General features: G+C 28.3%; 13 protein-coding genes and 1 long non-coding RNA gene across 14 annotated transcripts; 6 read left to right on the top strand and 8 right to left on the bottom strand.

The window, feature by feature from the left end:
• The first annotated feature begins 644 nt into the window (after positions 1-644).
• Rpt1 (26S proteasome regulatory subunit Rpt1) lies at positions 645-2,242 on the top strand. Its single transcript, XM_027346367.2, has 2 exons — positions 645-819; positions 904-2,242. The coding sequence occupies exons 1-2, from the start codon at positions 747-749 to the stop codon at positions 2,133-2,135; spliced, it is 1,305 nt and encodes a 434-aa protein (XP_027202168.1). The 5' UTR covers positions 645-746; the 3' UTR covers positions 2,136-2,242.
• LOC113795937 (target of EGR1 protein 1-like) lies at positions 2,237-4,182 on the bottom strand. The gene is made up of 4 exons (XM_027346181.2): positions 3,890-4,182; positions 3,770-3,807; positions 2,831-3,698; positions 2,237-2,758 (listed from the first exon to the last, which is right to left on the bottom strand). The coding sequence occupies exons 1-4, from the start codon at positions 4,040-4,042 to the stop codon at positions 2,255-2,257; spliced, it is 1,563 nt and encodes a 520-aa protein (XP_027201982.2). The 5' UTR covers positions 4,043-4,182; the 3' UTR covers positions 2,237-2,254.
• LOC142645914 (uncharacterized) lies at positions 4,099-4,764 on the top strand. Its single transcript, XR_012846938.1, has 2 exons — positions 4,099-4,242; positions 4,296-4,764. It is a non-coding gene; the product is annotated as an uncharacterized LOC142645914 (long non-coding RNA).
• LOC113796179 (uncharacterized) lies at positions 4,252-5,058 on the bottom strand. Its single transcript, XM_027346420.2, has 2 exons — positions 4,766-5,058; positions 4,252-4,697 (listed from the first exon to the last, which is right to left on the bottom strand). The coding sequence occupies exons 1-2, from the start codon at positions 4,915-4,917 to the stop codon at positions 4,427-4,429; spliced, it is 423 nt and encodes a 140-aa protein (XP_027202221.1). The 5' UTR covers positions 4,918-5,058; the 3' UTR covers positions 4,252-4,426.
• A 7-nt stretch (positions 5,059-5,065) lies between these two features.
• LOC113796135 (uncharacterized) lies at positions 5,066-6,619 on the bottom strand. The gene has a single exon (XM_027346377.2). The coding sequence runs from the start codon at positions 6,611-6,613 to the stop codon at positions 5,066-5,068; it is 1,548 nt and encodes a 515-aa protein (XP_027202178.1). The 5' UTR covers positions 6,614-6,619.
• A 234-nt stretch (positions 6,620-6,853) lies between these two features.
• Sms (spermine synthase) lies at positions 6,854-8,344 on the bottom strand. Its single transcript, XM_027346388.2, has 2 exons — positions 7,467-8,344; positions 6,854-7,400 (listed from the first exon to the last, which is right to left on the bottom strand). Exons 1-2 carry the CDS (start codon positions 8,116-8,118, stop codon positions 6,856-6,858), a joined length of 1,197 nt encoding a protein of 398 aa, XP_027202189.1. The 5' UTR covers positions 8,119-8,344; the 3' UTR covers positions 6,854-6,855.
• A 15-nt stretch (positions 8,345-8,359) lies between these two features.
• LOC113796157 (spliceosome-associated protein CWC27 homolog) lies at positions 8,360-10,066 on the top strand. Its single transcript, XM_027346399.2, has 2 exons — positions 8,360-9,436; positions 9,497-10,066. Exons 1-2 carry the CDS (start codon positions 8,445-8,447, stop codon positions 9,978-9,980), a joined length of 1,476 nt encoding a protein of 491 aa, XP_027202200.2. The 5' UTR covers positions 8,360-8,444; the 3' UTR covers positions 9,981-10,066.
• LOC113796168 (uncharacterized) lies at positions 10,060-11,040 on the top strand. The gene is made up of 2 exons (XM_027346409.2): positions 10,060-10,567; positions 10,650-11,040. The coding sequence occupies exons 1-2, from the start codon at positions 10,185-10,187 to the stop codon at positions 10,996-10,998; spliced, it is 732 nt and encodes a 243-aa protein (XP_027202210.2). The 5' UTR covers positions 10,060-10,184; the 3' UTR covers positions 10,999-11,040.
• A 52-nt stretch (positions 11,041-11,092) lies between these two features.
• Positions 11,093-13,319, bottom strand: qvr (glycosylphosphatidylinositol-anchored protein quiver). The gene is made up of 4 exons (XM_027346193.2): positions 12,572-13,319; positions 12,433-12,510; positions 12,228-12,365; positions 11,093-12,148 (listed from the first exon to the last, which is right to left on the bottom strand). Exons 1-4 carry the CDS (start codon positions 12,873-12,875, stop codon positions 11,694-11,696), a joined length of 975 nt encoding a protein of 324 aa, XP_027201994.2. The 5' UTR covers positions 12,876-13,319; the 3' UTR covers positions 11,093-11,693.
• A 904-nt stretch (positions 13,320-14,223) lies between these two features.
• On the bottom strand, positions 14,224-17,391 carry LOC113795770 (DEP domain-containing protein 1B-like). Its single transcript, XM_027345995.2, has 7 exons — positions 17,033-17,391; positions 16,755-16,927; positions 16,215-16,675; positions 15,340-16,157; positions 15,082-15,237; positions 14,834-15,013; positions 14,224-14,759 (listed from the first exon to the last, which is right to left on the bottom strand). Exons 1-7 carry the CDS (start codon positions 17,129-17,131, stop codon positions 14,532-14,534), a joined length of 2,115 nt encoding a protein of 704 aa, XP_027201796.2. The 5' UTR covers positions 17,132-17,391; the 3' UTR covers positions 14,224-14,531.
• Positions 17,392-17,613: 222 nt separating this feature from the next.
• Positions 17,614-19,125, bottom strand: LOC113795808 (uncharacterized). The gene is made up of 3 exons (XM_027346035.2): positions 18,384-19,125; positions 18,012-18,290; positions 17,614-17,908 (listed from the first exon to the last, which is right to left on the bottom strand). Exons 1-3 carry the CDS (start codon positions 18,611-18,613, stop codon positions 17,635-17,637), a joined length of 783 nt encoding a protein of 260 aa, XP_027201836.1. The 5' UTR covers positions 18,614-19,125; the 3' UTR covers positions 17,614-17,634.
• A 540-nt stretch (positions 19,126-19,665) lies between these two features.
• LOC113795725 (uncharacterized) lies at positions 19,666-21,628 on the top strand. Its single transcript, XM_027345935.2, has 3 exons — positions 19,666-20,194; positions 20,311-20,725; positions 20,789-21,628. Exons 1-3 carry the CDS (start codon positions 19,819-19,821, stop codon positions 21,381-21,383), a joined length of 1,386 nt encoding a protein of 461 aa, XP_027201736.2. The 5' UTR covers positions 19,666-19,818; the 3' UTR covers positions 21,384-21,628.
• On the bottom strand, positions 21,529-22,685 carry LOC113795715 (putative dimethyladenosine transferase). The gene is made up of 2 exons (XM_027345924.2): positions 22,403-22,685; positions 21,529-22,332 (listed from the first exon to the last, which is right to left on the bottom strand). The coding sequence occupies exons 1-2, from the start codon at positions 22,532-22,534 to the stop codon at positions 21,529-21,531; spliced, it is 936 nt and encodes a 311-aa protein (XP_027201725.2). The 5' UTR covers positions 22,535-22,685.
• On the top strand, positions 22,679-27,510 carry Nup154 (nuclear pore complex protein Nup154). Its single transcript, XM_027345913.2, has 3 exons — positions 22,679-26,801; positions 26,869-27,103; positions 27,167-27,510. Exons 1-3 carry the CDS (start codon positions 22,805-22,807, stop codon positions 27,318-27,320), a joined length of 4,386 nt encoding a protein of 1,461 aa, XP_027201714.2. The 5' UTR covers positions 22,679-22,804; the 3' UTR covers positions 27,321-27,510.
• Positions 27,511-27,774: the final 264 nt, after the last annotated feature.

The raw sequence follows: 27,774 nt of genomic DNA on the forward strand, positions 1-27,774 counted from the left end.
ATAATAATATTATTCACACGACAATTAAATTTGTTCGGGTTTTATTTCGATTCTGTTATGTCATATATCGTCAATATCACTATCCATTCAAATCTTTGGCTAATTTAATTATTCCATCAAATTCCTGAGAAAAAATGAAGCGAATGCATTTTCCATTGTTATTGGTAAGCGAGGGAAAATCAAAAATCAATTCTCGAAACTAAGAAATTTGTTTCCTTTTCTAATTTGGTTAAATCAAATAAAACAATTAGACAATTTTTTTATTTGGTTGGAAATGAATATAATTGAATAAGATTTTGAGATCGAGAGAAACAAAAAAAGAAGAACCGCAACAAAATAATTGGATTTTGAATTTTTTTTTTTTGGTGGCTGCCATCAATGATTCAAACAAATGAATTACTCTTTGTTAGATTGGCGCGCCATGTTATTTTTTTTCGTAAAGTTAAAGTCACAATGCCAAATTTGACAATGAAGCGTCAATGTTCGACTTTTACGTATCGTTCGCTAACATGTGTTGGAATGGTCATAATGAAAGCAAGTGAGGTTAAAAATTACCATTGAGACTACACGGTTAAAAGAATCGATCCTATCGTATATGAACGGTTCGTATTTGTTTGCAGAACAAATACTTTTTTGCCAATTCATTCTCTCGCTGACGTTCTGTTTATTTTTTTCTTCAAATCAATTTTTGTTTGATTTTTGAAATTAAATTTAAATTTTTAAATTTATATTTTTTCATCTTCAACATGGATTATCTTGGTAAAGATATGAGAAAAATACGCAAAGATGATAAAGAAGAAGAGAAGAAAGATATAAAAAGTAAGATAATCTTGGTGTTTGTTTTTGGTTTGATAATTAAAAAAATCTTTAATCATTTTTTGTTTATTTATCAACAACAATTAGCTTTGGATGAAGGTGATATTGCATTGTTAAAATCATATGGTGCTGGCCATTATAGTCGTGCTATCAAAAAAGTTGAAGAAGATATTCAAACAACATTGAAACGTGTAAATGAATTGACCGGTATTAAAGAATCGGATACTGGATTAGCACCACCAGCATTATGGGATTTAGCTGCCGATAAACAAACACTTCAAAATGAACAACCATTACAGGTAGCACGTTGTACAAAAATCATCAAACAGGAAAATGAAGAACCTAAATACATTATCAATGTAAAACAATTTGCTAAATTTGTTGTCGATTTGGCTGATTCGGTTGCACCTACAGATATTGAAGAAGGAATGCGTGTTGGTGTTGATCGTAATAAATATCAGATTCATGTACCATTACCACCGAAAATTGATCCAACTGTTACGATGATGCAAGTGGAAGAAAAACCCGATGTAACATATGCTGATGTTGGTGGCTGTAAAGAACAGATTGAAAAATTACGAGAAGTTGTTGAAATGCCTTTGTTACAACCGGAACGTTTTGTTAATCTTGGTATTGAACCACCAAAAGGTGTTTTGTTGTTTGGACCACCCGGTACTGGAAAAACACTTTGTGCTCGTGCTGTTGCTAATCGTACGGATGCATGTTTTATTCGTGTAATTGGATCTGAATTGGTACAAAAATATGTTGGTGAAGGTGCTCGTATGGTTCGTGAACTTTTCGAAATGGCAAGAAACAAAAAAGCTTGTCTAATATTTTTCGATGAAATCGATGCTATTGGTGGAGCTCGTTTCGATGATGGTGCCGGTGGTGATAATGAAGTACAACGAACAATGTTAGAATTGATCAATCAATTGGATGGTTTTGATCCACGTGGTAACATTAAAGTATTGATGGCTACTAATCGTCCGGATATTTTGGATCCAGCACTGATGCGTCCAGGACGATTAGATCGTAAAGTTGAATTCGGTCTTCCTGATTTGGATGGCCGTACACATATATTTAAAATTCATGCTCGTTCAATGAGTGTTGAACGTGATATTCGTTTTGAATTATTGGCACGTTTATGTCCGAATAGTACTGGTGCTGAAATACGTAGTGTTTGTACTGAAGCCGGTATGTTTGCTATTCGTGCACGTAGGAAAGTTGCAACCGAAAAAGATTTTCTTGAAGCTATTAATAAGGTTATCAAATCATATGCAAAATTCAGTTCAACACCAAGATATATGACATACAATTAATTAATTGAATGTTGCCCCCGTTTTTTTTGTGTAAAAAAATGGACTGGATTGTGTATTTTTTTTTTATAAAAAAATTATAATAATAAAATAATTATAAACAACAACAATTTTTTTTTGTTTCACGTTAAATTATATTTCTTTTTAATATTGGCTAATTTTTCTCTATGTCCTTTTGAACATTTATTATAGGCACTTTTCATTACATTCAATGGTCTTGGTTTTGATGATAGAAATATTTTATTCTTGTATCGTGATAATTCATTTAGTTTACGAAATTCTTTAATATTGGCCAACAATTTATGATTGGTAATAAGATTATAGATAAAATAATAACCAGTCATAAATGCATCATTACCGGCATGATGTATACCAATTTTTTTATGTAATGGTTCTTTGGTCATTTCACAGTTGATTTGTTCATCACTATTATTATCATTATTATTATTATTATTGATTGTAGAATTATTATCACCAAGATCTTGATTTGATTGTTGTATCTGTAACAATTGATCGATCAATTGTTTACTTTTAGAATTTTTTTGTGATCGTAATTCTTCATCCAATATTAGATCAATATTATGTGATAATTCACATCGGTCGGCTTTTTCACACCAACCATATTTCTTTTTGATTTAATGAATGAAGAAAAAAAAAGATTTAAAAAATATTTTTAAAAAAAGTAAAAAACAACTTACTGCATATGGTTCACAAATTTTACTAACACCACCACTAGCACCACCACCATTATAACCATTATTTGTTGTATGTTGCATAATTTTTGGACTAAGATCAAATATTCGTATATCCGATTGATCATCATAATGATCAAATTTTAATACCATATGTAATGAATTTTTTAATTTACGAAAATAATTACTTCGTTGTGCAAATTGAAATAGATATTCTAGATATGAACAGGATAAATGTGCAACGGCTATATATTTGGTATCGAATATACCATTCGGAAACATTTCAGTTAAATCGGCCATAAATGTTTCAAGTTTGGTTGGAATTTCGGCATAAAAATTATGATAAAGAAAAGCAAGATCAATAAAACCATTATGTAATAATAATGGTAATTTCAATGAAATCAATAATTCAATCAATCTTCGTAATGATGGTTGTTGTGATTTTGATGATGATGATGATGATGATGATTCATTGGATGAACCATCATTACCCGGATAGAATGGAATACCTTTAATGGAAAGTTCATTAAAATCAAAACCTTGTTGAACAAGAAATTTCATTGAACGTGTTTCCATAACAAATTCCGAATGATTCAATGTTAGAAAATGAAAAACATTAACATTTGTATGAAATTGTATTTTATCATTGGTTTCTTCATCGATTTTTTTGTTGAAACTATCATTCGAAAGTTCATCATCAGCTTCAAGACAATCAGCAATTTGTTCCATAATCAATTTATGTTCATCATCGTTTGATTTACGTTGTTTAAAATAACCATTGTTTGAATCGATTTTATAACATGCTATACCCATTGATAATATTGATCGTGTAATGGCAGCATTACGAATTGCTTTATATCGTTCATCGATTTGTCTGAATCAAGAATGAAAACAAATCAAATTATTATCATTTAAAACGTTTTATATAAAAATTAAAATATTTACGATGCAAATATATCTTTCGAACCAAGACCGGACAGTTCCTAATTTGGCAAGAAAAATAGAAAAAAAACGTTACATTTTTCAAAACAAAAATTCATTGATAAACAAACAAACAAAACATACCAGATCGATGGCAATAAAATCACTTTGTTGCATACATTTCGTAATTGATGGCCACCAACGAACAAAATTATCATTATCAATCATAATACATGGAACTTTCATTTGGGCCATCATCATTATTTCATTTGATGTTTCATTGATATCGATTGCCATTTATGTCGGCAACAACAACAACAAAAACAGCAACAATAAGTTTCTATCAAAAAGTAGATTTTTTGCTGTTGTTGTTGTTTCAATTATAACATTCTTATTCAAATCAAATTAGAGCAATAATTGAGAAAACTGAAAACCAATGTTTTTTTTCAAAAAAAGAAAATCAACAAAAAAGAATTTTTTGGCCGCTAATAGACAACGTATGCGTATGAAATTTTAAAATTTTTTTTTTATTTTCACAATTTTTTTTTAGATTTTGAATCCAATCAATTTGAGACAAACCAGAAAAAGAAAAAAAGGCTGATAAAATTGAAATGAAAATATATCAGTTAAGTAAAGTAAGGATAAAGTGATAAAATCAGGCGAAGAAAAAATACAAATCAATCAATCCTTATTATCATTATCATTATTATTGTCATTAGATTTTCCATTTTGTTTTTTATAAACTTGTTTATGATAACGTTTAGGACCATGACAATGATTTGGACAACAATCCGGTTCATCATCACCATTATTATCAGAATCAGAATCGGATGATGACGAAGATGGATCACCAAATATTTTCGGTTTTTCATATATACAACAGCATTTGGATTTTTTTCGATTCAAATGTTCATTATCGATAGTATTTTCAGTAAATTTTACTTTTTTATCACTATTAAACGAAAAACAAAATAACCAATGTAAATTGATTGAATCGATCAATTGATTTTGCAAACTTACTTTTCACTTTTATCTTTTTCTGATTGTTTTAATTCAATTATAAGAGATGGTTCGGGAGAAGGTTGATCATTTTGTTCATCAGATTGTATCACAGTGGTGGTAGTTGTTGTTGTTGTTGTAGGATTTTCCCCAAAACAAAGATCAGGATTCATTTTGAATCAAGACTGGAACTGTTTTTAAGATAAAAGAAACAGCAGAAAAAAAAATTTTCACTCAAAAACAGCTGTTGTGATTTAATTCGACTATCTCGACTCAAAATGGTCCACCAATTTGACACATAAAATTTTCAAATAATTTCTTTCAATTCTTTTCCTGATTTTGACATAAATTTTGCCATAATTTCAAAATAAATAAATTATTAACAAGATGATATTCAATTTTATCCACTTTAATATCATAGCTAAGTAATGATTCAGCACGTTTATGATCATTGTCGGACATAAAATTATGTGCAGTTGTTATTAAACGATTTTTTTCCTCTTGATCTTCAACTTGTTCGTCAATAATTTTCTTATAATTTTCTATATGATTTTTACGTGAAATTAAATCTTTTTGTTCGTTCATTTCGATTAAACGACGATGATGTATAGTATAGATAGAATATTGTATTCGTTTGACAATACAATCAACAACATCGGTAAGATTTACTGAAAATGCTTTCTTTACATTACGAGCCGATGATGTTGATGAAAGATTTGTTTCGGAATAAAAATTTATATTTATCATACGATTTTGATTCATTAAATAAAGATTTCGATGTAATTCTTTTGAATCAAGTTTTAACATTGTAAGTAGATTATTTTCAAACAAACAAATCTGTTCTTGTAATGCACCGAAAATTTTCACGGAATTTTCACCAAAATTTTTACGTAAATATTCTTTAACAATAAATTTAACCAAACTGGTAAGAAATGTTTCAAAATCCAGTGAACAATTTGTTTTACCAACAATAAGAAATTGTGGTGCAAAATAATGCGATATGAATGATAATTTTAGTTGCATTTGATGTAATGAACAATCGATATTATCCATATTTGTTCGATATCGTTCGAATATTTGTTGCATATCAATATTCATATATTTCATTTGTACTGATTGTTCAAAATTTAAATCAAGTAACATTTGAAAAATTGAATCTGCATCTGAATTTTCAAATTTATCACCCAATAAATATGGAAATAATTCCATAAAATATAGCGAATTTAATGCATCAATATTGAATTTTAAACGTGATGTTTTTGATATAAATTTCGTAAAACCGCTATTAGAATCTGGATCGGTATTTTGTTTAAGTGCTTTGAATATTTGATCAGCATCATATCCATCCAAATCATCATCATTATTTTTACCGCAAAATATGATAATATTCTTCGACATCATTATCATTAATTTTTCATATAAAACAGCAATAAATTGTTGTATTTGATCATCAATAAAATCCAATGAATTTGTTTGTATAATATGATATAATGTACGTTCAATTAGATCATTGATTGATAATTGTCCCCAAATAAATAATGTTTTCAATAATGAAACACATTCAACACCAAATCGTTTATCGATTGATTTCAAATAACAAGGATAAAACAAAATATTCAGAATTTTTTCCGTATCAATTTCAAATATACGTTGTTTTTTATCACCAATAATATTTATGTTTACATAATCACAACGTATAAGTATTTCTAATCCTTTTTCAAAATCATTTCGTTTTAATGTTGAATATGAACGTGCTCGTTTCAATGTAATTGAACCAAAATAGAGAAGAATTTTTGCAACTTTTGCCGGTAATATTGAATGATATTCTTCAATTAATTTGACTAGAATTTTTTCATGATTATGAATCATTTTGATTGATTGTTAATTTATTAGTTAGTCTTTTTTAATTACTAAATTTTAAAATTTTGAAAAAAAATTGCCGAAAAAAACAAACAAATAAAAATTGAACAACACGTGATTTCTAACTCAAAACGCCATCTATCGTTCTACATGACAAACATTGAAAATTTGGCCAAAAAAAAAGAAAAAACCTAAAGATTTTTTGAAAAAGATGAATCGCTGATCATCGAATAATTTCGTTAATTAATTGATTATTGTTTTTGAATTTGATAGAAAACCCAATCTTCCATAAATGATGGTACATATCTTGTATGTTTGGAAATATTCAATTTTACATCAGGTAATTCATTGATAACTTGTTCATAATCCGCCAATGATTGTTTACAATTCATACCGATTGCATGATTTAGATAAAGACCACCCGGACGTAAACATTTCATTGAAAGTTGTAAAATTTTTCGAATAAATGACCAAAGTTTTTGATTATCTTCAACAATACAATCACGTTGTTCACTTGTACTAATCGGTATATCGGTAAGATCATTAAATATTATATCGAATGTTTTTTGTTGTTCAATATAATCATTCAAATAACGTAAACAATCATCAACGATAATTTTATAATTCGGACCATCAAATTCATCCAATGTATCGCCACATGCACCACGAAGATATTTTCGACAATAAAGCATAACTTTTTCATCAATATCAATCATTGTAACAAATTTTGGTGATTCTTTTAATAATTCATGTAAGAGGCCACCATCACCACCACCAAGAATTAGAATTTCTTTATCTAAATCGAATAATGATATAATTGGTCAATTCTTAAAAAAATAATAACCTTTCGGATTCGAATTACCCTTATAACTATTTTGACCAAAATTCATTAAACCATGTGTATATGGTAGATCAGCTTCGGCTAAATTTTGCATATCATCCAATAATAAACAATTACCTAAACTTGGTGAATGTAAAATTTTAATATTCTGATACGGTGTTGTTTCATTCACAAGTATTTCATCAAAATCATATTCCAAAACACGACCATCGGATGTAAGGAAATATGATGGTACCCGGTTATCACGTTTCAACAAGGGAATCGTTTCCACAAGATCCATTTGTTTATTATTGGCCGTTGGATTATCGTTATTGAGCGATTGTATCAATGAATTTAAACGATCTTTAAATTTTTCAATCAAATTATTCATACGAAATAATTGGCCACAATTTTTCGATAATTCACCATTTATGGAAATTAATTTTTTATCATCATCCATATTATAATAACGTACGGTAAGAAAAATTTCCTTGCCATTCGAACAGGTAAACAAATGTAATGATCCATCATTACCATCATCAACAACATCGGTGGATTTTTTCAATGCAATCCGTTGATGTTGATCTAAATCCGGATCAAATTCTTCATTGATAATTGCGATGAATGATTTCCAAAAATTTTCATCAGGTTGATTCGATAAACGAAAACTTAATAAAAATGTTTTCAATGACATTTTTTTTTCTTTTTGGTTGGTTGAAAATGGGCAAAGAAACAAACAAACAAAAACTAAATTGAATAAAAATATAACTGTAAATATGAGATAACGGTGCTTGCTTTCTTTTGTGTTTCATATGTTTGACCTAGATATTCATTTGGGGGAAATGGATATCTGAACCCAAATAGTTATTATCGGTCGCCAACAGATGTCGTTATTGTCGAAAAAAATTCTGAGAAAAATAAAAACATAAACATATTCCATTCGGTCGAATTCGATTCGTTTTTTTGAATTTTTTTGTTTGTTTTTTTTTGAATTTTGTTTTGTTTTTGAAAAAAGTAATAATGAGTAATATTTATATACAAGAACCACCAACGGATGGTAAAGTATTGTTGAAAACAACAGTCGGTGATATTGATATTGAATTATGGTCAAAAGAAACACCATTAGCATGTCGAAATTTTATACAACTTTGTATGGAAGGTTATTATGATAATTGTATATTTCATCGATTGGTAAAAGGATTTATTGTACAAACGGGTGATCCAACCGGTACCGGTTTTGGTGGTGAATCAATTTATGGACAACCATTTAAAGATGAATTTCATTCACGTTTACGATTTGTACGTCGTGGTTTGGTTGCAATGGCTAATGGTGGTGAAAAAGATGATAATGGTAGTCAATTTTTTTTCACATTAGAATCAACACCTGAATTACAAAATAAACATACAATTTTTGGAAAAATATCTGGTAAAACATTATATAATATGTTACGATTAGGTGAAAGTGAAATTGATCGTAATGAACGACCAATTTATCCGCATAAAATTCGTTCAACTGAAATATTAAACAATCCATTTGATGATATTGAACCACGTGAAAAACGTTTGAAACAAAAAGAAAAATCAAAAGAAGATCGTGCACGTGAACGTTTAAAAGGTAATAAAAATTTTCAATTATTATCATTTGGTGATGAAGCTGAACAAGAAGAAGTGGAAATTACAAAAATATCAACAGTATTCAAGAATAAAAGTAAAAGTAGTCATGATCTACTGAAAGATGATGAAAAATTAAGTTCCATACCTGTGGTCGATCCAAATGAACTTAGCAACGATGATCCAAACGATGTTCATGACGATAATGATGAACGTCATTCGAATGATGATTCCGATGATAAACAAAAACGTTTGGCCAATGTTAAAGCGAAATTTGATAAAGGAACCAAATCAATCAAGTCGACGGGAAAAAATGATGACAGCGATGATGATGATGGTGGTGGTGGTGGTGAATTGAATTTTTTCAACGAAGAAAAACTTGAGAAAAAAGCCAAAGAAATGTAAGTTTTGGTTGATGCTTTTTTTTCAATTTTGGTTAATCTTTTTTTATTGTTTTTCAGTGAAAAAGCCAAAGATGAATTTCGAAAATTGAAAAAACAAATGAAGAAAGAATTACGAAAAGAACAACAACAACAAAAACAACAACAACAACAAGCTGCTTTGAATAACGAACCAATAATCAATAATGCTGTAGCAGAATTTGTAGCCGAATCAAAAAAATTCAAAGAAATTAATCAAAAAATTAAGAAAAAAGGTGATGGACGTGAAGAACAATGTTGGAATTTATTGGAAAATTTTAAAAATCGTTTACAATCAACCAAACAACAAGAAGAAAAAATCGATGATGATAATGTTGTTGATGATGATAATGATCCATTACCGAAAAAAAATTTCAAATCAACATGGTTAACACATCGAATGCAATGTACGGGTAATGATGAAATTGTATTAGCAAGAGATGCAAATATACGTAATGAAGAAGATTGGTATGATATTTATCATCCAAAAAATCCAATTAATAAACGTAAACGTAATGAAAAATGATTGATTGAATTTTTCCAATTCTCAATAATTCTGTAATAAATAAACAGTAAAAGTTAATTAAATTAAATATTTTCTTGCAACAAAAATCCATTATAAAAATCATTGAAAAATTTTTTTAAAATTGATTTTGAAAAGGTTTTTTTCAAATACCCATCCATAACTGAAGAATTTTGTTTTGTTTTTTGTTTTTTTTTATTAAAAAAAATGGATAATTATCAACGACCACAACGTAGTTCATCTGAACCAAGAACACCAACAATAACAACAACAGCAAACAATATAAATCCAACAATGGATATATTTGAAGATGTTTTAGTGGATATACCATTAAGTAAACATATACCATCAGTATTAACATCAACCGATTTAATTGTTAAACAAATTGATTTAGAATCACTTTATAAATCAAAATTAAAAAAAAATCAGGAAAAATCTTTTTCAAGAAAACAAAAACAACAAAATAGTCGATCAAATTCAAAAACTAAACAATATGATGAACAACAACAACAACAAAATGTAATGGAAATTCAACAAGCATCATCATTGAATCGTTTGAAGCTTTGTACACGAAGAAAACATGGAAGAAAGTATGTATTATTTGACTTGTGTTTGGTGTTATTTTCATTAAATTCATACTTATCATATTTTCATTTTGTTGAAAAAAATCAGCTTAGGTAAAAAACGATTAACATTATCTGGTAAGGAAAAAACATTATCAAGACAGCAACGTGCTACTATAATAAATGATTTAAATACATCACAAATGTTATCACCATTAACAACACAACAACCACCAATATCACCGATAAAGTTTATCATTACAAATCAACAACCACCACCGAAAATATTAACAACAACAACAACAACAACAACAACAAATATTGTTATTGTTCCACAAAAAGATTCATTTACAAAGAATGAAATACGTTTAAATAAAATAAATAATTTGACTAGTAGTGGTTTACCAAAAACATTGGTTAGAGCAATCAAACATTTTTTAAATACTTTACCATCATAAGTTTGATAAATATATTAAAAATAAAAATTCAATAGAAAATTTTCTCTCTCCGGTCGTTTTTTTTTCAAACAGCAGCAACAACAACAATCATCTATTTATATTTTGATTTGATTTTTCTTGTAAATTATACAATGAAATACAATTTAAATTTACAAATCAGATAAGATCGAATCTTACCAAACAACAACAAAAAACATTCGAATGTTTTTGAGCGTATAACAGCTTATGTGAACGGTATATGTGTGTGTGTTGGTTTTCCGGTAACTTTTCCATCATGTATAACACATTTTTAAACATTTTTCCCCGTATTATCAGATCAGTTAAAAATATTATATGGCAGAAAATAAAATGGATTGTACAGTTAAATAACAACAACAACAACAACAACAACAACGAAAAAACGTAAACAAACAAACAAAAAGATAAAATTACATATTTGGCGGTTTCCTATTTTCTTTGTTTTGAATATAAATTCTATAATGACTGTAATTGGGATCGATAGATGAAAATAGGAAAAGAAGAAGAAGAAAGTTTTGGATCGAAAGTTTATCACATATTTTTTTTTTGTCGAAAAAAAGATGGATATAAATTGATAATGGTTGACAAAAAGATGAAGAATATTGTTTGTTTGTTTTTTGTTGTAACATTGAAATTAGTATAATTTGAATCATCCAAAAGTTTAGTAAGAGTATATGTTATGAACGATAAAATATTAACGGAATTATCATCAACAATATCATCATTATTATAAATAGTGATAGATGGAGGAATTTCAAGGGGAATTTTGTCGTCCATAATGACAATGATGATGGTGATGATGGCAGCCAATTGATGGCCAATAATAATGATAATGATACGGATACGGATGATGTAAATAAAAATGATGTAATCAATTCATTTAAAATAAATAAAATAATTATTGTTGATATGATCGATATTATTAATCGTTGATTATTTTTTGGATGGCCAAAATGATGATGATGATGAAAATAATAATAATTGATTGGTGATGATGGTGAACTATTACAGCCATCACTTTCACAAAAACACATATGACCTTGTCCACCAGATTCTTCCATACAAACATGATCGACCATAAATAGATTGATCTGTAATCGTGATGTACATGTTCGCCATATATTTTTTTGTGCTAAAATTATTGATAATAATTCATATTTACATTTTTTCAAGAAAATTGAAAAAACAATAGTCAACAACAAACAACTTACGTGTATTTTTTTCCACAACAATTTTAACACAACAACCTTCACACATTCGCATTAGGCTCATATCGAAACTAACATTAAATGGATCACTACAATATGGATCATTGATTGATTCACATTCATAACACCAGACTTTTGATCCTGAAAAATATGATGATCGATTAGAAATTTTTTATCAAACAAAAAACAAAACAAAAAAATTACATACGTAAACATTCTTCTTCACATTTGGCTATCGGTATAAATAAACTGAAAATTGTTGTTAAAAATAATAATGGAAATAAAACTAAAAACGAAAATTCATTAATTTTTTCGGATTGATTTTGATTTCTTCAAATGATTCTTACCATTGGCATTGCTCGATAAATGATGATATACAGATTTGCTGGTAGTGTTATTGATTTTATTTGTAATAAATGATCGAAAACGATAACGATAATGATGATGATCATAAATAATGAACAAATTGATTAATGGAATTAAAATTTGTTTTATCATTGTTGTTGTTGTTGGACAATACCAACATCTACGCCACCACCACCATAAACGATTTATTAATGTAAATATTGAACAAAAATCGATTATAAATAAGGATGAATTTTTTGGCCAATTTTGATGGTAATGATAATTATTGGCCATCATTATCATCATTTTTTTCAAATTTTTCGAATCTTTTTTTTTGCGAAAAAAAAATCGAATGTTTTGGCAGCAACACACGAAGAGAGAGAGAGAGAGAGAGTGAGAGAAAAAAAATACGTTCGAATCACAATTCGTTCGAATTTCGTTTTGATGGAAGAAGGAAAATTTTGTTTGGTAAAAATTTTATTTTGTTGCGTTTAATTATTTTTTTGGTGACCAAAATCAAATGAAACATTTTGAATCAATTTTTGTTAATTGAAATGGCCATGGTCAACAAAAAACAACATTGTTAATTTGTTTGATGACATTTTTTTGTTGTTCCAGAATGGGCAGCAATAATGATAACGATTCATATCCATATTGCTTCACGACAAAACACCATTATCAACGAAGAAAACGAAAACTAACAACACTAAACTTGAATGAAGGTGAAGAATCGTTAAAGTTATTTAGGCGAAAAAAAAACAAAAAATACAGAATCGTCTCGATGAATTTCTCACTCGATTCTCAATGTGACAAATGACGAAAGAGAAAAATGTTTTTTGATCACAGAATAATGGTAAATGATTATTATTTATTATGATGATGATGATGACGACAATAATATTAACAGAGGAAAACAATTTTTTCCTTGTTTTTTTGCTTGTTTATTCTATAGTAGTGACAAGAATTGTACCGAAAAAATCGAATACCGAAATTCTGTTCATCTCACTTTCTATACTCAATTCACTCACTCAATGTCTGTCACTGTTTGTTTTTTTTCCTTCTTCTTCTTCTTCTTTTTCTTTCATTCGCTGTCGTTTGTTTTCTTCTTCCATATATCCATCTTTTCCATCATCATACAAAACACAGAAGAAAAATAATACAACCAACCAACCAACCAACCAAACAAAACATACACATTTTTATCATCATTCACAGCAGCAGCAGCACAGAATCAGAATGTATATATACATGAATCCAGAATAGAGAATTATTAATTCTTTTTTTTTTTGTATCGCATAAGAATGTAGAAATATTATGAAACTAACAAACAAAAAAAATATTCTAATTATTCTTTCAATTCTTTGTATTATATATCTACAACAACGACAACAACAAAAAATTACAAGGGGTTACTTATACTGTGATTTTCCTTTTTTATTCTTCGAGCAGAGCAGAATCGTCATACAGAATATTCTGTGCAAGGCCCCTGTATATTTTACCCTAAAAGTTTACCCAGTGTGTGTGTGTGTGTGTCTTTACATTAGGTAGATGTTGTTTGTCCGTGTGTGTCTGTGTCATTCTCTTTCTTTCTCTGCATGCGATGACAATAAATGAAAATTGACGATGAACAAAAAGTAAACAAAAAAAACGACAATCCATCAGTAAATCACAGACATTTTAATAAATTCATTTCAATGTTTGACATATATAGAGCATGACAATTTCATTTTAACATGTCATATTCGAAAGAAGAAGAAGAAAATCAGAAAAATTCGGTGAAAATCAATAATGAAAAACTTTTTTCTTTTCTTGTTTCGCAAAACATTCATTTAGTCGTCGAATGTTTTAATAATGTTTGTTTGCTTAACAACAGCATGTATATTTGCATGAATAGATTCTAATTATGTTTGTGTGTGTTTGTCCATAATATATCTTTTTCTGTTTGTTTGTTTTGTTTTTGTTTCATACAATTTTTAGTGAAAAAAATCTTTTAAATACACTATTTATATCATGTTTTAATGTATCAATTGAATGAATATTATTTGCTTGCGTTGATGATGATGATAATGATCGTATTCGATTTCTTTTCTTAGTTTCAATTTTTTGTTTACATTCATTTTGTTGTTCATTGACCGTTCCATTATGATTGGTTAAATAAACATCATATACATCTGGATGATACATTTTGAACTATTAAATGGAAAGGTAAAAACAAATAAGAGAAAAAACAAACAAAAACAAAAACAAAATCAATTTAATTTTACCTGTTTAATCCATTTAAGTTTATCACGTTCACTAATTGTATTATCATTCATAATATTCTGTAATAAATCATTTAATGCTAAATCAGATAATTGATCACGTTGTAATTCATATTCTTCATTTGATATTTTTTTACAATATTCATTTGATTCTTTTTCTTTTTGTTCATTCTGTACATTTATCTACATAAAGCAAAAAGTAAAAGATTCAAATTTAGTCTATTTTTTTTTATATAGGAGAAAATAATTACCATTGATTTTTCAATTTCATTAAGAAATTTCGATGGAATTTCAAATATTTTCCAACATTCATCGATTAAAAATGTAACAAATTCTTTTGTAAATGATTCATCAAAATCACGTTCATTTTTCGATCGTATTATACAACGTGTAAATATTGTTACAATCTATAATGAAGATGATGATAATTAAGGGTTAAAAAATTGAAAAAATTAAAATTGACAAAGTTAAAAATTCGTTCGAAACTATAACTACATAACCGGACTTACATGTTCTTTCAATGTTAATGAATCATTTGTTAAAAGACAAAGTTCCTTATTCGACAATATACGTGCAAATAGTCGTATTAATAGTTGTAAATATCTTCGATTTACATTTGGTAATAATAATAATATTAATTGTAAAATTTCATAATAATTATCTGTTGAATTTTTCGTATGATTATCATTGGATGAACGAATTTTATCACTTTTTTGTCGTTGTAATGAATAGAATCGGTGATGAGCCGAATTAGTCGAAAAAGTTTTGTCAAACATATATTCACTATTTTCGGTTGGACTTTCATGATAATTATCGGTTGTTGTGTTTAACGTCGGCGTTGTTGTCTTGTTTCGACGATTTTTTCTCGGCATAGTTGATAATGCTCGAAATGTATTTGTTTCATTCGAATGATTCATGTTGTTATGATTGAATGAATATTTTTGATGTTTTTGTTGTCGAAAATAGTGTAAAAAATTTGGAAAAATATCCGATAATTCATCAATAGGAACAATTTTTGTAACAGGTTCTTTACTTGAAAATGCAGTTTCATAAACACAAATAGCCGGTAAACCAAGATCATCATCAATATGTTTTGTATTGGATTTGGATTTTGTTGAATCATTATTATCAATGAAAAATTGATAATCAACATTCGTCTTCAAACAAGATCGATACAATCGATAAACGTTGAGGAAAAGTTGATAATATAATGATGGTATAATTGGTTCTTCCATATTGATAAAATAATCACGAATCAATTGAAAAACATCGGTTTCAAATCCAGGATATTTTGGTAAACAATTTGCACTGCCTGTTGCTTTTGGCCCTTAAAAAGAAAAAATTTTGTTTTTTAAACACAGAACACTATTTTAACACAACTTACAATTAGCTAAACATTTCATTGCTGACATTATCCATGGTGGTAGATCATCATTTTTATCTGTTAATTGTACAATACCATTTTGATTTAAACGACAAACATTATTCATTATAATTTGACCATCAATATTGGCTAATTTTAAATGATCGTCGATCGATTGAATCGATGATGATGGCCATAATCGATTCAATTCTGACCACATTACTTGTTTATAAATGTTAATCTTTTCACGAATATCTAATTCAAATTTTGAATCAACATTTTCTTTGCCACCACCATCATTATCATTCGAAATAACGGTATCATCATTATTTTTCGATGTTAAAAATGAAAAATTTTCCAAATTTTTTGTAAAACGATAAAGATCATTATTATCTTTGATAATAATTTCACCATTTCGATTGTTTACAGGTTCAATAATACTGGCTTCCAAATATTTACGTAATAAATTCAATGCCTGTAATCTTTATTTGTAAACAAAGTATTATAAAGTAGTCATCTCAGTAATTTCAATTTATAATTCAACGAAAAAAAACGAATTACCTTGTAATTTTATTATCATTAAAACGTTGTTGTTGTTGTTGTTGATTATTAAGATATTGTTTTAACCATGTAATAGCATCGGTAGCTGTAAAACAATCTTGATATAATTTCATTTGTCGACGATGTTTTTTTAATTCGATACCTAAATAAAATGCTTGTAATACATCGTTCCACTTTTGAAGAAATTTTGCGGAAAAAATAGAAAGAAAAACGCAATTGAATCAGTTGAAAATTTCAGAAGAAAACAAAAAACTCTCAATGTTTGCAATCAAAATTACCATTTTAGTTGCTTTAAATTGATCATGATTCGATGATGATGTTGATGATGACATTGTTGAATTGATTGAATCTTGAAATCTTAATGTTGTTGTTGTCATTTTATCACAGAAATTGAAACAAAAAACAAAACAAGCAAAAAAATCGAAGATTTTTCGGAATAAAATTGTCAACCAAGAATGATTCGAACGAAGGGGGAGAGAGATGGTCCATTGAATAGACCAGAACACGACGGTGACAGATGTTGCGACCTTTCGAAGAAAAAAAAAACAGAACAGAACAGCTGGCGCAACAGGCTAAATGAGCGAAAATGCTCCGCCCATCGTGTTGCGCTCGCTTGTGTGTGTGGATACCCTCCTATCACACCCAACAATCTGGATTCGACAACGGTCAAAATTTCAAAAAAAAAAAAAAAAAAAAAATGTCAAGGTCGTACACATAGTACGAACGGAACTTTCATTTTTTTACAAAATTTTTAACTTTTAATTCGACTGATTAAGATGATAATGACAGAAAAAAAAGTAAAAAGAAAATCAATTAACAAAAACAACAAAAAAAAATTACTAAAAAAAGGATTTTTCAATTTTTCTCTTATATTGGTTGATCAAAGACTTTGAAAACTTTTCATCGATTCCATAAGATCGACCAATAAAAAAATTGGTGTATAATAACGTTTTGTAATTGGTTTGGATAATGATGGTTGTGGACCAAGTTGATCACAAAGTGTTGTTGTTTCATCAAAATCACCACAAACAAAATTAACAAAATTACCGGTTAAACCACGTATTGTATCCATAATTAATTCATCATTATTTTCTTCGGAACAAACAACATCATCAAGTACGATACGTGCACATTTCATACCTTCAACATAATTACTTTGTTTGAACAGAGGCAATAAAATGAAAAAAAAGACAAACAAACGGTTAAAGGGTTAATTAAAACAAAAAAAAATACAGCCCAAAAATTTCAACAACTTACCAACAAGCATATTTAATTTTATCTTTATCATTTTTAAAACCAACCAATTGTTTTGTTTGATTCATAAAACGACCGATACAATGATCAGCACGATTAATATGTTTATTAACACAAGGTGCAACCGATAATAATTTGGCTAAACGTTTTGTATTTTTTCGGCAATAAAGTTTAATATTTTGTTTCAATGTATAGATAATAATTTTAGCTAAATCGGCCATTTCTTTTCGATAACATTGTAGAAAAAATTGTTCAGTTTCACGTACTAAACGTACTGATTCTCTATATTGAAAAAAAAATGATTGATAAATAGAACGGAAAGGAAAGGGTTAATTAAATTTAACAATTTTTTGTTGAAATTTCCGGTAAACTTACTTGCAAAATCCTTTAGCTTGATCAAAATTTTCGGGCAATTTCCTGGCAAATGGTCCGATTGGCATCATTTTAGCAACTTTTAATTCAATTTGTTTTAAATGATTTTCCGTACAATTTGGTCTATGTTTTAAAAGATAACGTGATTCAGCATAACCAAAATCAATGTTGATAAACAACCAAAAAGAGATCAACAACAAAAACAGATTTAATTTGTTTGAAATCATCATCATTATGAGTGTTTTTGGAAACTTTTTTAAAAGTCGAAAAATTCAATTCAAAAAAAATTCATTTGGGGGAAAAAAACAATGGAACAATCGTCGAACGGTGGTGGATGATAATCTTGTTGTTGATGGAACAAACACTTAGATAAACAAATTGAGCGAGCGCTCAAAAATGTTTCAAAAAAAAATTCATTGAACAAAAAAAAATGATTCTGAAATATCTTGTTTGGGCTTTTTATTCTCATTTTTTTTTCTGTTGAGCACAGGAAAATCTCAATCGATCATCACAGAAACAAAACAAAAAAAATCCTTATCTTTGTTTTTCTCTCACCTTTTTCCAAAGAAAAACGATTGAAACTGAAATATTCAAAGATAAAATGTATAGGAATGAATTCATGACCTTCGTTTTTTTTTCTTCTTGTTTTTTTTGGAAATTTCACCACCATCATCATTTTTGGAATATTTTATTTGCCAAAAATTCATTTTTTCTGACTTTTATTTATAAAATTTTATAAATAAATCTAATTACACATTACGAGGGGGAAGAGAAAAAAGATTACAAATTCGCGTAATCCATTCCACTTACCTTATTCTTATTCGGAATTTTGTTTGTTTTCCAAACAAATTATTCAGTCATGTCAAGGTCAGGATGATTTTTTTTTCCAAAATTAAAAATTCCATTTGCAATCACATTCTTTGATTATCGTCACCATCGTCATCAAAACATCCAAATTCTGTCATAATTTTTTTTTCTGTTTCTATATTTAGAAACAAAATTGATTAATTAATTAATGAATTTTGGGGAACAATTTCACCACCACCATCCATTCTAAATGACGTTGAAACAGAAAAAAAACAAAAACAAAAAATGAAACAATTTGTTTTTTATTAGAATTTCACTTTTGACAAAAATTATTCATTATCGCTCGTTCGTTCGTCATCATCGATATATTCGTTCATTACTAATTCGATTCGAATGTTTTCCGAAATCGAACGTTCGATTCGAACGCGCGTTTATAAATAGAACTATTTTAACTCGTTCCTGTTACAACTGTGGAATGTAATTTTTATTTAAATTATAAATGTAAATTAAGTTTTATTAAGTTTGTTTTTTGTTTTGTTTGTAATCTGGATATAAAATCAATGAATTTTTATATTTTATCAAGTGATTTTTACACTTGAAATAAATCAATCGATCAATAATAATAAAAAAAATGGAACGAACTGGTGATGATGATGATGATGATAATAGCGGTAGTGGTGGTGGTGGTGGTGGTGCTGTTGAAGGTGTTGCTGATAATGTTGATGAAAAAATCCGCGGTGTTGGTGTTGATGTCGATGTTATTGATAAAGAAATTGATCTTCAACAAAAACAACAACAACAACAACAAGAACAACAAGAAGAAAAACCACAAGAAAAACAACAACAACAACGTGATGATGATGATAATAATAATTTATCTGTTGTTGTCCAACAACAGCCATTGCCATCTAAATTATTACAAGCGTTCAATAACCTTAATAATATCAATGATAATAATGATGCTGCGGCTACTGATCCTGTTATTGTTGCTGTTGGTCCTTTATCAGGTATGTTTTTGAATTTTTATTTTTCTTGGAATTTCTAATCTTATCTTATGTTTTTCCTTAATGTTATTTTTTTCTAAAATCCTTGATGTCATTTTTTCTAACAAAAAAAAATAAAGATAATTTTAAAAGTATTAACAAAAAAATACCCTCTGTACTTCAACCATCGGATTTATGGTTAAAAAAACAATATCCATCATTGGATATGGAAAAAATTTTCATGGCACAACCACCAGAACCATCGGAAAAACCATCGGAAAAACCATCACCAATAAAATTACCATCACCAAAAATATTACCACCAAAAAAAATATCACGATCACCATCATTAAAACCAAGAAGATCATTGAAAAAGATTCAAAAAATAACAGAAAAAACTAGAAAAAAAAGAGCTAGACCGAAAAAATCGTTAAATATTTCATCCACTTATAAAGAAACAATGGCAAATGATGATAAATTATTATTATCAGTAGAAAAAGATAATAGTGTTGTGTTTAAAGTACGAAGAAATCGTACCAGAAATCGTACCAGAGAGTAAGATTCTTTTTGTTTTTTAAATCTCTGAATATTAAAATAATTTTTCTGTATTAAATCTAGCCGACGAAGAACTAGACAAAGAGCTATTGTAAATAAAACACCATCAGTAACATTGGCTAAATGTTTAAAAAATCCAAGAAAATCTATTAGAAAAATTGAATCATTACGAACACCATCAATGATATTGATGGCTGCTATGAATGATGCTGATTCAATTAAAAAATTAATAACTATAATGAGTAAACACAATAATTTTAATAATAATAATGAAATGGAAAAATCAAGAAAAAAGATCGATGGCCGACGACAACGAAGAAAAAAAGTAGATGACAATGATGACAAAGAAGAAACTATTCGTTCACTTTTAACTAGAATCGATAATAATGAAAAAAGTAGAAAAAATAAAACACGACAAAAGGATATTCATTCATTATCATCGATGATATTCCGGAAAAATCAACGTCCAATGTCGAAAATTTTTTGTTCAGATACAAAACAGCAACAACAACAACCACAACAACAACAACAACAACAACAACAACGTAAATATTCATTGTTAATGATGAAACGACTAGCCAAAAGAAGGGCAACAACATCATCATATCCAAGAACATTGATTAAGGCGATAGAAAATTTTCTACAAAATCATCAATAAATTAAAAAAAAAATCAAAATCAAAATCAAATAAATGAAAACTACACAAAAAAAATATCATGGAAAAAAGAAAAATGTTTTTTTTTTTGTTTTTTTAAAATGTTTTTAATAAGTGCGTCATATTTATCTCATATCAATATTTTGCCCTAAGAAAAATGAAAATCATGTTTATTAAATGTACAAAGTAATAGAAGAAATTCATCAATATCCATTGTACGTGCACGTTTCATTTGAAAATTTATTTCGGTTAGTATTGATGTTATTTTATCTTTGATATTGAATTTATCATTATCACCATTACCAACAATATCGATATTTTTCATTGAACAATGTACTAAATAATTATGTCGTAGCATTTCCATAACCGATGTTTGATGAAATAGATTTGATAAGGTTTTATTTTTACGTAGAAAACATATACGTAACATACCATCCCATTCTTTATAATTAATTTCTGGTGGTGGATTAATCGGTTCTAAACGTATAACGGATGATTCAACTTTTGGTGGTGGACGAAAATTATTTTTACCAACTTTCATTATAATATCAACACGTGCTAATAGCTGTGTGTTTACGGATAAACGACAATATAATTTATCACCCGGTTTTGCAACTAAACGTTGTGCAAATTCACGTTGAAACATTAATATTGCACAACGAAAAAATGGTCGATGTAATAATAATTTAAATATAAATGGTGATGATATTTGATATGGTAGATTAGCAACACAAACATCAAAAAATGGTAAATCTTTACGAAGAACATCACCAATAATTATTTTTAATTTTGATTGCATTGGACTATTTTGTACACGTTTTTGTAATTCGGCTACTAAACGAGTATCCACTTCACAAGCTATAACTTGTTTACATTTTTCCAATAATTTTACAGTCATATTACCGGTACCGGGGCCAACTTCCAGTACAACATCACTTGATCGTAATGCAGCCTATTTTGTTTTTCGTTTGAATTTGTAAACAGAAAATCAATTTAAAAAAAATAGAATAAATTAATCATACCTTTTCGACCATACTGGTAACAACCAATGGATTTTTAAGTATATGTTGTCCTAAAACTTTATTAAATTGTATACCTTGTTTTTGTATTTCATTATGTTGACGAGATTTTTTTTCCGTCTTTATTTTTGACATTGTTTTGTTCAAATTAAAAACATGAAAATTTCAAAAAAAAAATGATTCAAATCGATGAAACATGTGTTTTTGGGATTGACAAAATCACGTGGCATTTTGTTACGTTCTCTATGAATGTTACTCATATGATTCCACATTTTTTTGGCTGCAGCCGTTTTTTTATTCTTCGTTCGCGGCATTGCATTTCTTTTTTTTGATTATCATCATCAAACAACATTGAAAGATTACATTGCAAAAACAAAGTGAATTTTTTTCATTTCTAACTAAACTATGCTATTGGATTCAATGCCGACTGTTGCTTTCGATTATGATGTTGATACATCAGGCATTGGCGCCAGTATTACAACAACAGGCAATAATAATAATGTTGCCGCTGGTGCTGGTATACAGTCACCACCGCCAACAACAACAGCCGATAATTCGATAAGAATGATGAACAACAATCCGATGATGACATCTTTACCGGCCGAAACAATGTCATCAGGTGGCCATAATCTTGATATTATTACCAATTATGTTGATTCATTTTTACAAGCTGATTCATTTTTTCCACAATTAACTGAATTATTAAAAGTTTCGCCCGGCTTTGTATCAATATCTGGACGACGTGATTTTGATTATCCAAATCTAGAAGAATATGGTAATTCATTGAAAACATTATCACAATTTGTTGGCCTAAAAACAATTCCATTACCAAAACTTTTGATCGAACAATTCGGTCAAATGGTACAACGTTGTGAAATGGGAATATTTACCAGTATTGGACGTGCTTGGTTGGCTATCGATACTAATGTTTATTTATGGAAATATGATACCGGTACGGATGTTGCCTATTATGATGCACTTTCACGTATGATAATCAAAGTAGAATTGGTTAAACCAAAACAAGGTGTACTTAAATCACATATCAAATATATTCTTGTATTGGTAACGTTTACCGAAATTATTTTATTGGGTATCACATTTAGTGATTTAAATAATCCGGATGGTGATTTGGGTGATTTATTGGTAATGCCTGATCCATTATTCACCATACCGACCGATAATGTTGAAGTAAAAGTTATTCAATCTACGGATGATGGTCGTATATTTTTTGGTGGTAATGATGGTTCATTATATGAAATTCATTATCAATCAGATAATGGTTGGTTTGGTGGACAAAGTTGTCATAAAATTAATCATTCAATAAGTTCGTTTGCATTTTTGGTACCAAAAATATTGAAAAATTCTAAACAAATACCAATCATACAGATTGATATTGATAAAGCACGTAACATACTTTATACATTGAATGAAGAAGGTGATATTGAAGTTTATGATCTTGGTATTGATGGTAAATCCGTACAACGTATTATACAAAAATCCATACAATCAATAACACGTGAAGCAATTGCAGCAGCATCTGCTATTGATGAAATAAATTTCAAATCGATTGTATCGATAAATTCAATTGAAGAATGTGAATCTATTTATATAAATTTGGTTGCTGTTACTAAAACTGGTGTACGTCTTTATTTTACGGCTACATCGTTAAATTCACCGGAACAACGACCATTCGGTCTGTCATTGTTGCATATTCGTTTGCCACCGGGTTTTGCCGCTTCTTGTGGACAACATCGTCCAACTGCCGTTCAACAAACTTATTATAAAAAAAGAAATTTTATTTTCATTTCATATCAAACTGATAACAAAGATACTTTGTGGTCATTAAGTTCAGATTCATTTGCATTTCGTAATGAATTAAGTGAATTATATACAATAATACCATTGAAAACCCGGATATGGTCAATGGCTGAAGAAACAAATATTATTGAATATAAACCATTTCAAAGTCTATTTTTCAAAAACAAAACATTTGTATTGGAAACACCGGCCATTGTAACACAGCATATTGAAATGCCAAGAAAATTTATTTTCCTCACTACACAAGGTGTTATAATTGGTTATAAACCACGTTTAATTGATCAATTGAAACAATTATTAATTGAAAATCAAGGTTATGATAATGATTCGGTAAAATCATTTTTTCATTTACATAATTTTAGTTCATTTCAATCAAATGCATGTGTATTTGCATTAATATTGGCTTGTGATTCACAACCAACTGGTGAAGAAAAATTAATTGAATGGGCAACATCAGCATTTTTTCATTATGGTACGGAAATGTTACAACAAACATCATCAACATTTGGTATGGCACAAACAACATCAACACCATTTATATCGACACCATTGACTAGTCCATCATTGATGCCAGTAATTTCAGGCAGTGGTGATAATCTTCATCATTTACCAAGTCCTGTACGTCCTGCATCATATGATAGTCCATATAAAACAAATGTTATGAATCGTTTTGAATTGTCACAACAACAACAACAACAAACACCATTATCATCGACACAATTTTCTCAACAACAACAACAACAATTTCAGCAACAACAACAACAATTTCAACAACAACAACAACAAACACATTATCCATTACAAAATTGTTCGGGTAAATGTCGTGGTCTTTTTATTTATTTTTCTCGTATTATTCGTCCGATATGGAATTTAAAAGCAATTACCGTTAATCAAAAACAAACACCAGAAGGAATTCAAGAATTACTTACCAGTAATATATCTGTTGATGAAATTAAAGTATATCTACTACGTTTAACATCACTTTATAGTTTTTTAAAGAAAAATATGAAATTTTCAACTATGGAAACAACTGATAAATATTTAAATTCATCATCAACAACATTTTCAATCAATGATCAACAATTAATTGAACGTAATCTAATATTTGGTTTATTCAAATTAATTGAACATTGTTTAGAAGTATTGAATCTATGGAAATTATTATGTATACATCAATTTCATGTTATAGTTGCCAATTTAACTAAAGATAAACAAAATCAATTGGCTAATATGAATTTTAAAGAATTAATTGTATATGGTTCTGAAATGACAACAATGTTGGCAAGTGCATTGGTACAACGTTTTATTGAAGATCATTCAACTACCGATATTATTAATCGTCGTTTACAAGATGTTTGTCCATCGATTTATAAAAATGAAAATGCATTACATGCAAAAGTACATGAAATGATATTGAAATCAAAATCCTATTCGAATGAAAATGATCGTAAAATTTTGTTGGATAATGCATTGAAATTATGTAAAAAAATTGGACCGAGAATTAATTTACAAGCAATTTGTGATCTATTTCAATCGATCAATTGGTATGAAGCAATTGTTGATATTTGTCTTTTAACTGGACAACAACGTGATCCACAATGTTTAGCATTACATTATTATAAAAATCATGATAAAATGGAAACAGATTTACAAGTAAAAAATATATATGATTCACGTATTGATTGTTATCGATTATTATTGGATGTTTATGGTCGTCTTGTACAGCAAAGTAAATCATTACTTTGTCAACGATCATCGGTTACGGCTGCTTCTTCGTCATCTTCATCATCGACAACAACAGCGATAGCGAATTATCCAAATCCAGATGATGCAAAAAAATATGCACAAACAATTCTTCATATGGCTACACAATCAAATGATGAATTATTTCATTATATACTTTATAATTGGCTTTATGAACATAATCAAATGGATAAATTATTGGAAATTAAATCATCATATTTGGAAACATATTTAAAAGAAAAAACTTCGGAAATTAATGATTCAATTGCATTAATGGATTTTCTATGGCTTTATTATGAACGTAATGGTCATTTTAATGCTGCAGCACAAATATTAGCCAAATTAGCTGAACAAAATTCCAATGAAATACCATTATATAAGCGAATTGAATATTTAAGTCGTGCTATTGTTTGTATGAAAAGTTTAGATGCACGTCTTATAACGAATGGTTCATATGGTTCGGCTGGTGAATTTTTACATACATTGGAAGAAAAAATTGAAGTAGCACGTATACAAATGCAACTGTTAACAACATTGGAAAAAATTAAACCACCAAGATATGAAGAAGCAATACAGATGCTTAATCAACAATTATTAAATGTAACAACATTATATCAGGATTTTGCCGAACCATTTAAACTATATGAATGTCAATTGAAAATATTACATTGTGCTGGTCATGATGATATTAGTTTGATTGAAAATATTTGGCATAATATTCTGGATAAAGAATTACGTTCGATTCGAATGGCTGATGTACAAACAAGGCAAACATTATTACGTAATAAAATCAAAGAATTAGGTGTACTTTATATGAATACGGAGAAATTTTTTCCATTAGGTAATTAGCTTAATCATTATTTTGAATTGAAATTTATTTTTTTTCTCTTTCGTTTTGTTTATGGTAGAATTGATAATAACCATATTGGAATCATCGAATCAAAATCAAACATATGAACCATATTGGCTTGTAGAAACATTATTGGAATTGAAAATTTCATTAATAAATTTGTTTGAAATTTATCATAAAATTTATAAATCAAGAATTAATCATAAATCTACTGGTGGTATTTTGCTTGATCCAGTTGATTTATTGGATATTTTGATTTATTTGATTAATCAAAATATGAATTCAATCGACAGGTTTGTTTTGTTTGTTTGTTTTTTATCAAATTTTTAACTCAAAAAAATATTTTTTCCCCTTAGACATTTTGCATCGAAAGCATTGGATCTAATTTCTGGCTATATCAATGATTTGCTTTTATTTTCATCTGTTTTCGATTCAACCGATACAAAAGTAACAAAAATTCGTCAAGAATTGAATCGAACAAAAATTTATTTGGAACGTTATGTGAAATGAGCAACGTTTTACAAAAATCAACCTACATTGGCTGTGTATATCATTGCATCACTTGAATAATTTTTTTAAAATTAACATTACTAATCGGACTACAGATAATAATAATTCGCTCACATAATAGGCAGAAATTGAAATTTTTTATTGAAAACATTTTTTTTTAAATTATAAAATAAAAACTTTTTCCACTACAGATGGCAGCACGGGTTCTTTGAAACGGAAAAAAAAATTCAAACTTTTTTGAATTGCAAATTTTTTTTTTTTTTTTTTTTGATTTCTAATTTCCTAACCTGCATTGATGAAATTAATTAACGTTATTCACAATCATGCAAATATTGGGTTATTTTTTGAAAAAAGGCTACTGGTGATGATGATTGCAAAAAAAAAGATAACCTCAATCAAGCAGTCAGTCAGTTGCTTTTCCTGATAAGGGATGCTTTACCAAAAAAAAAAAAAA

Source organism: Dermatophagoides pteronyssinus, unplaced genomic scaffold, assembly GCF_027571235.1.
Source record: "Dermatophagoides pteronyssinus isolate colony J.1.1.1.1 unplaced genomic scaffold, Derpt_VIB-CSIC_2022.12 sq0029, whole genome shotgun sequence".
Classification (NCBI taxonomy): domain Eukaryota; kingdom Metazoa; phylum Arthropoda; class Arachnida; order Sarcoptiformes; family Pyroglyphidae; genus Dermatophagoides; species Dermatophagoides pteronyssinus.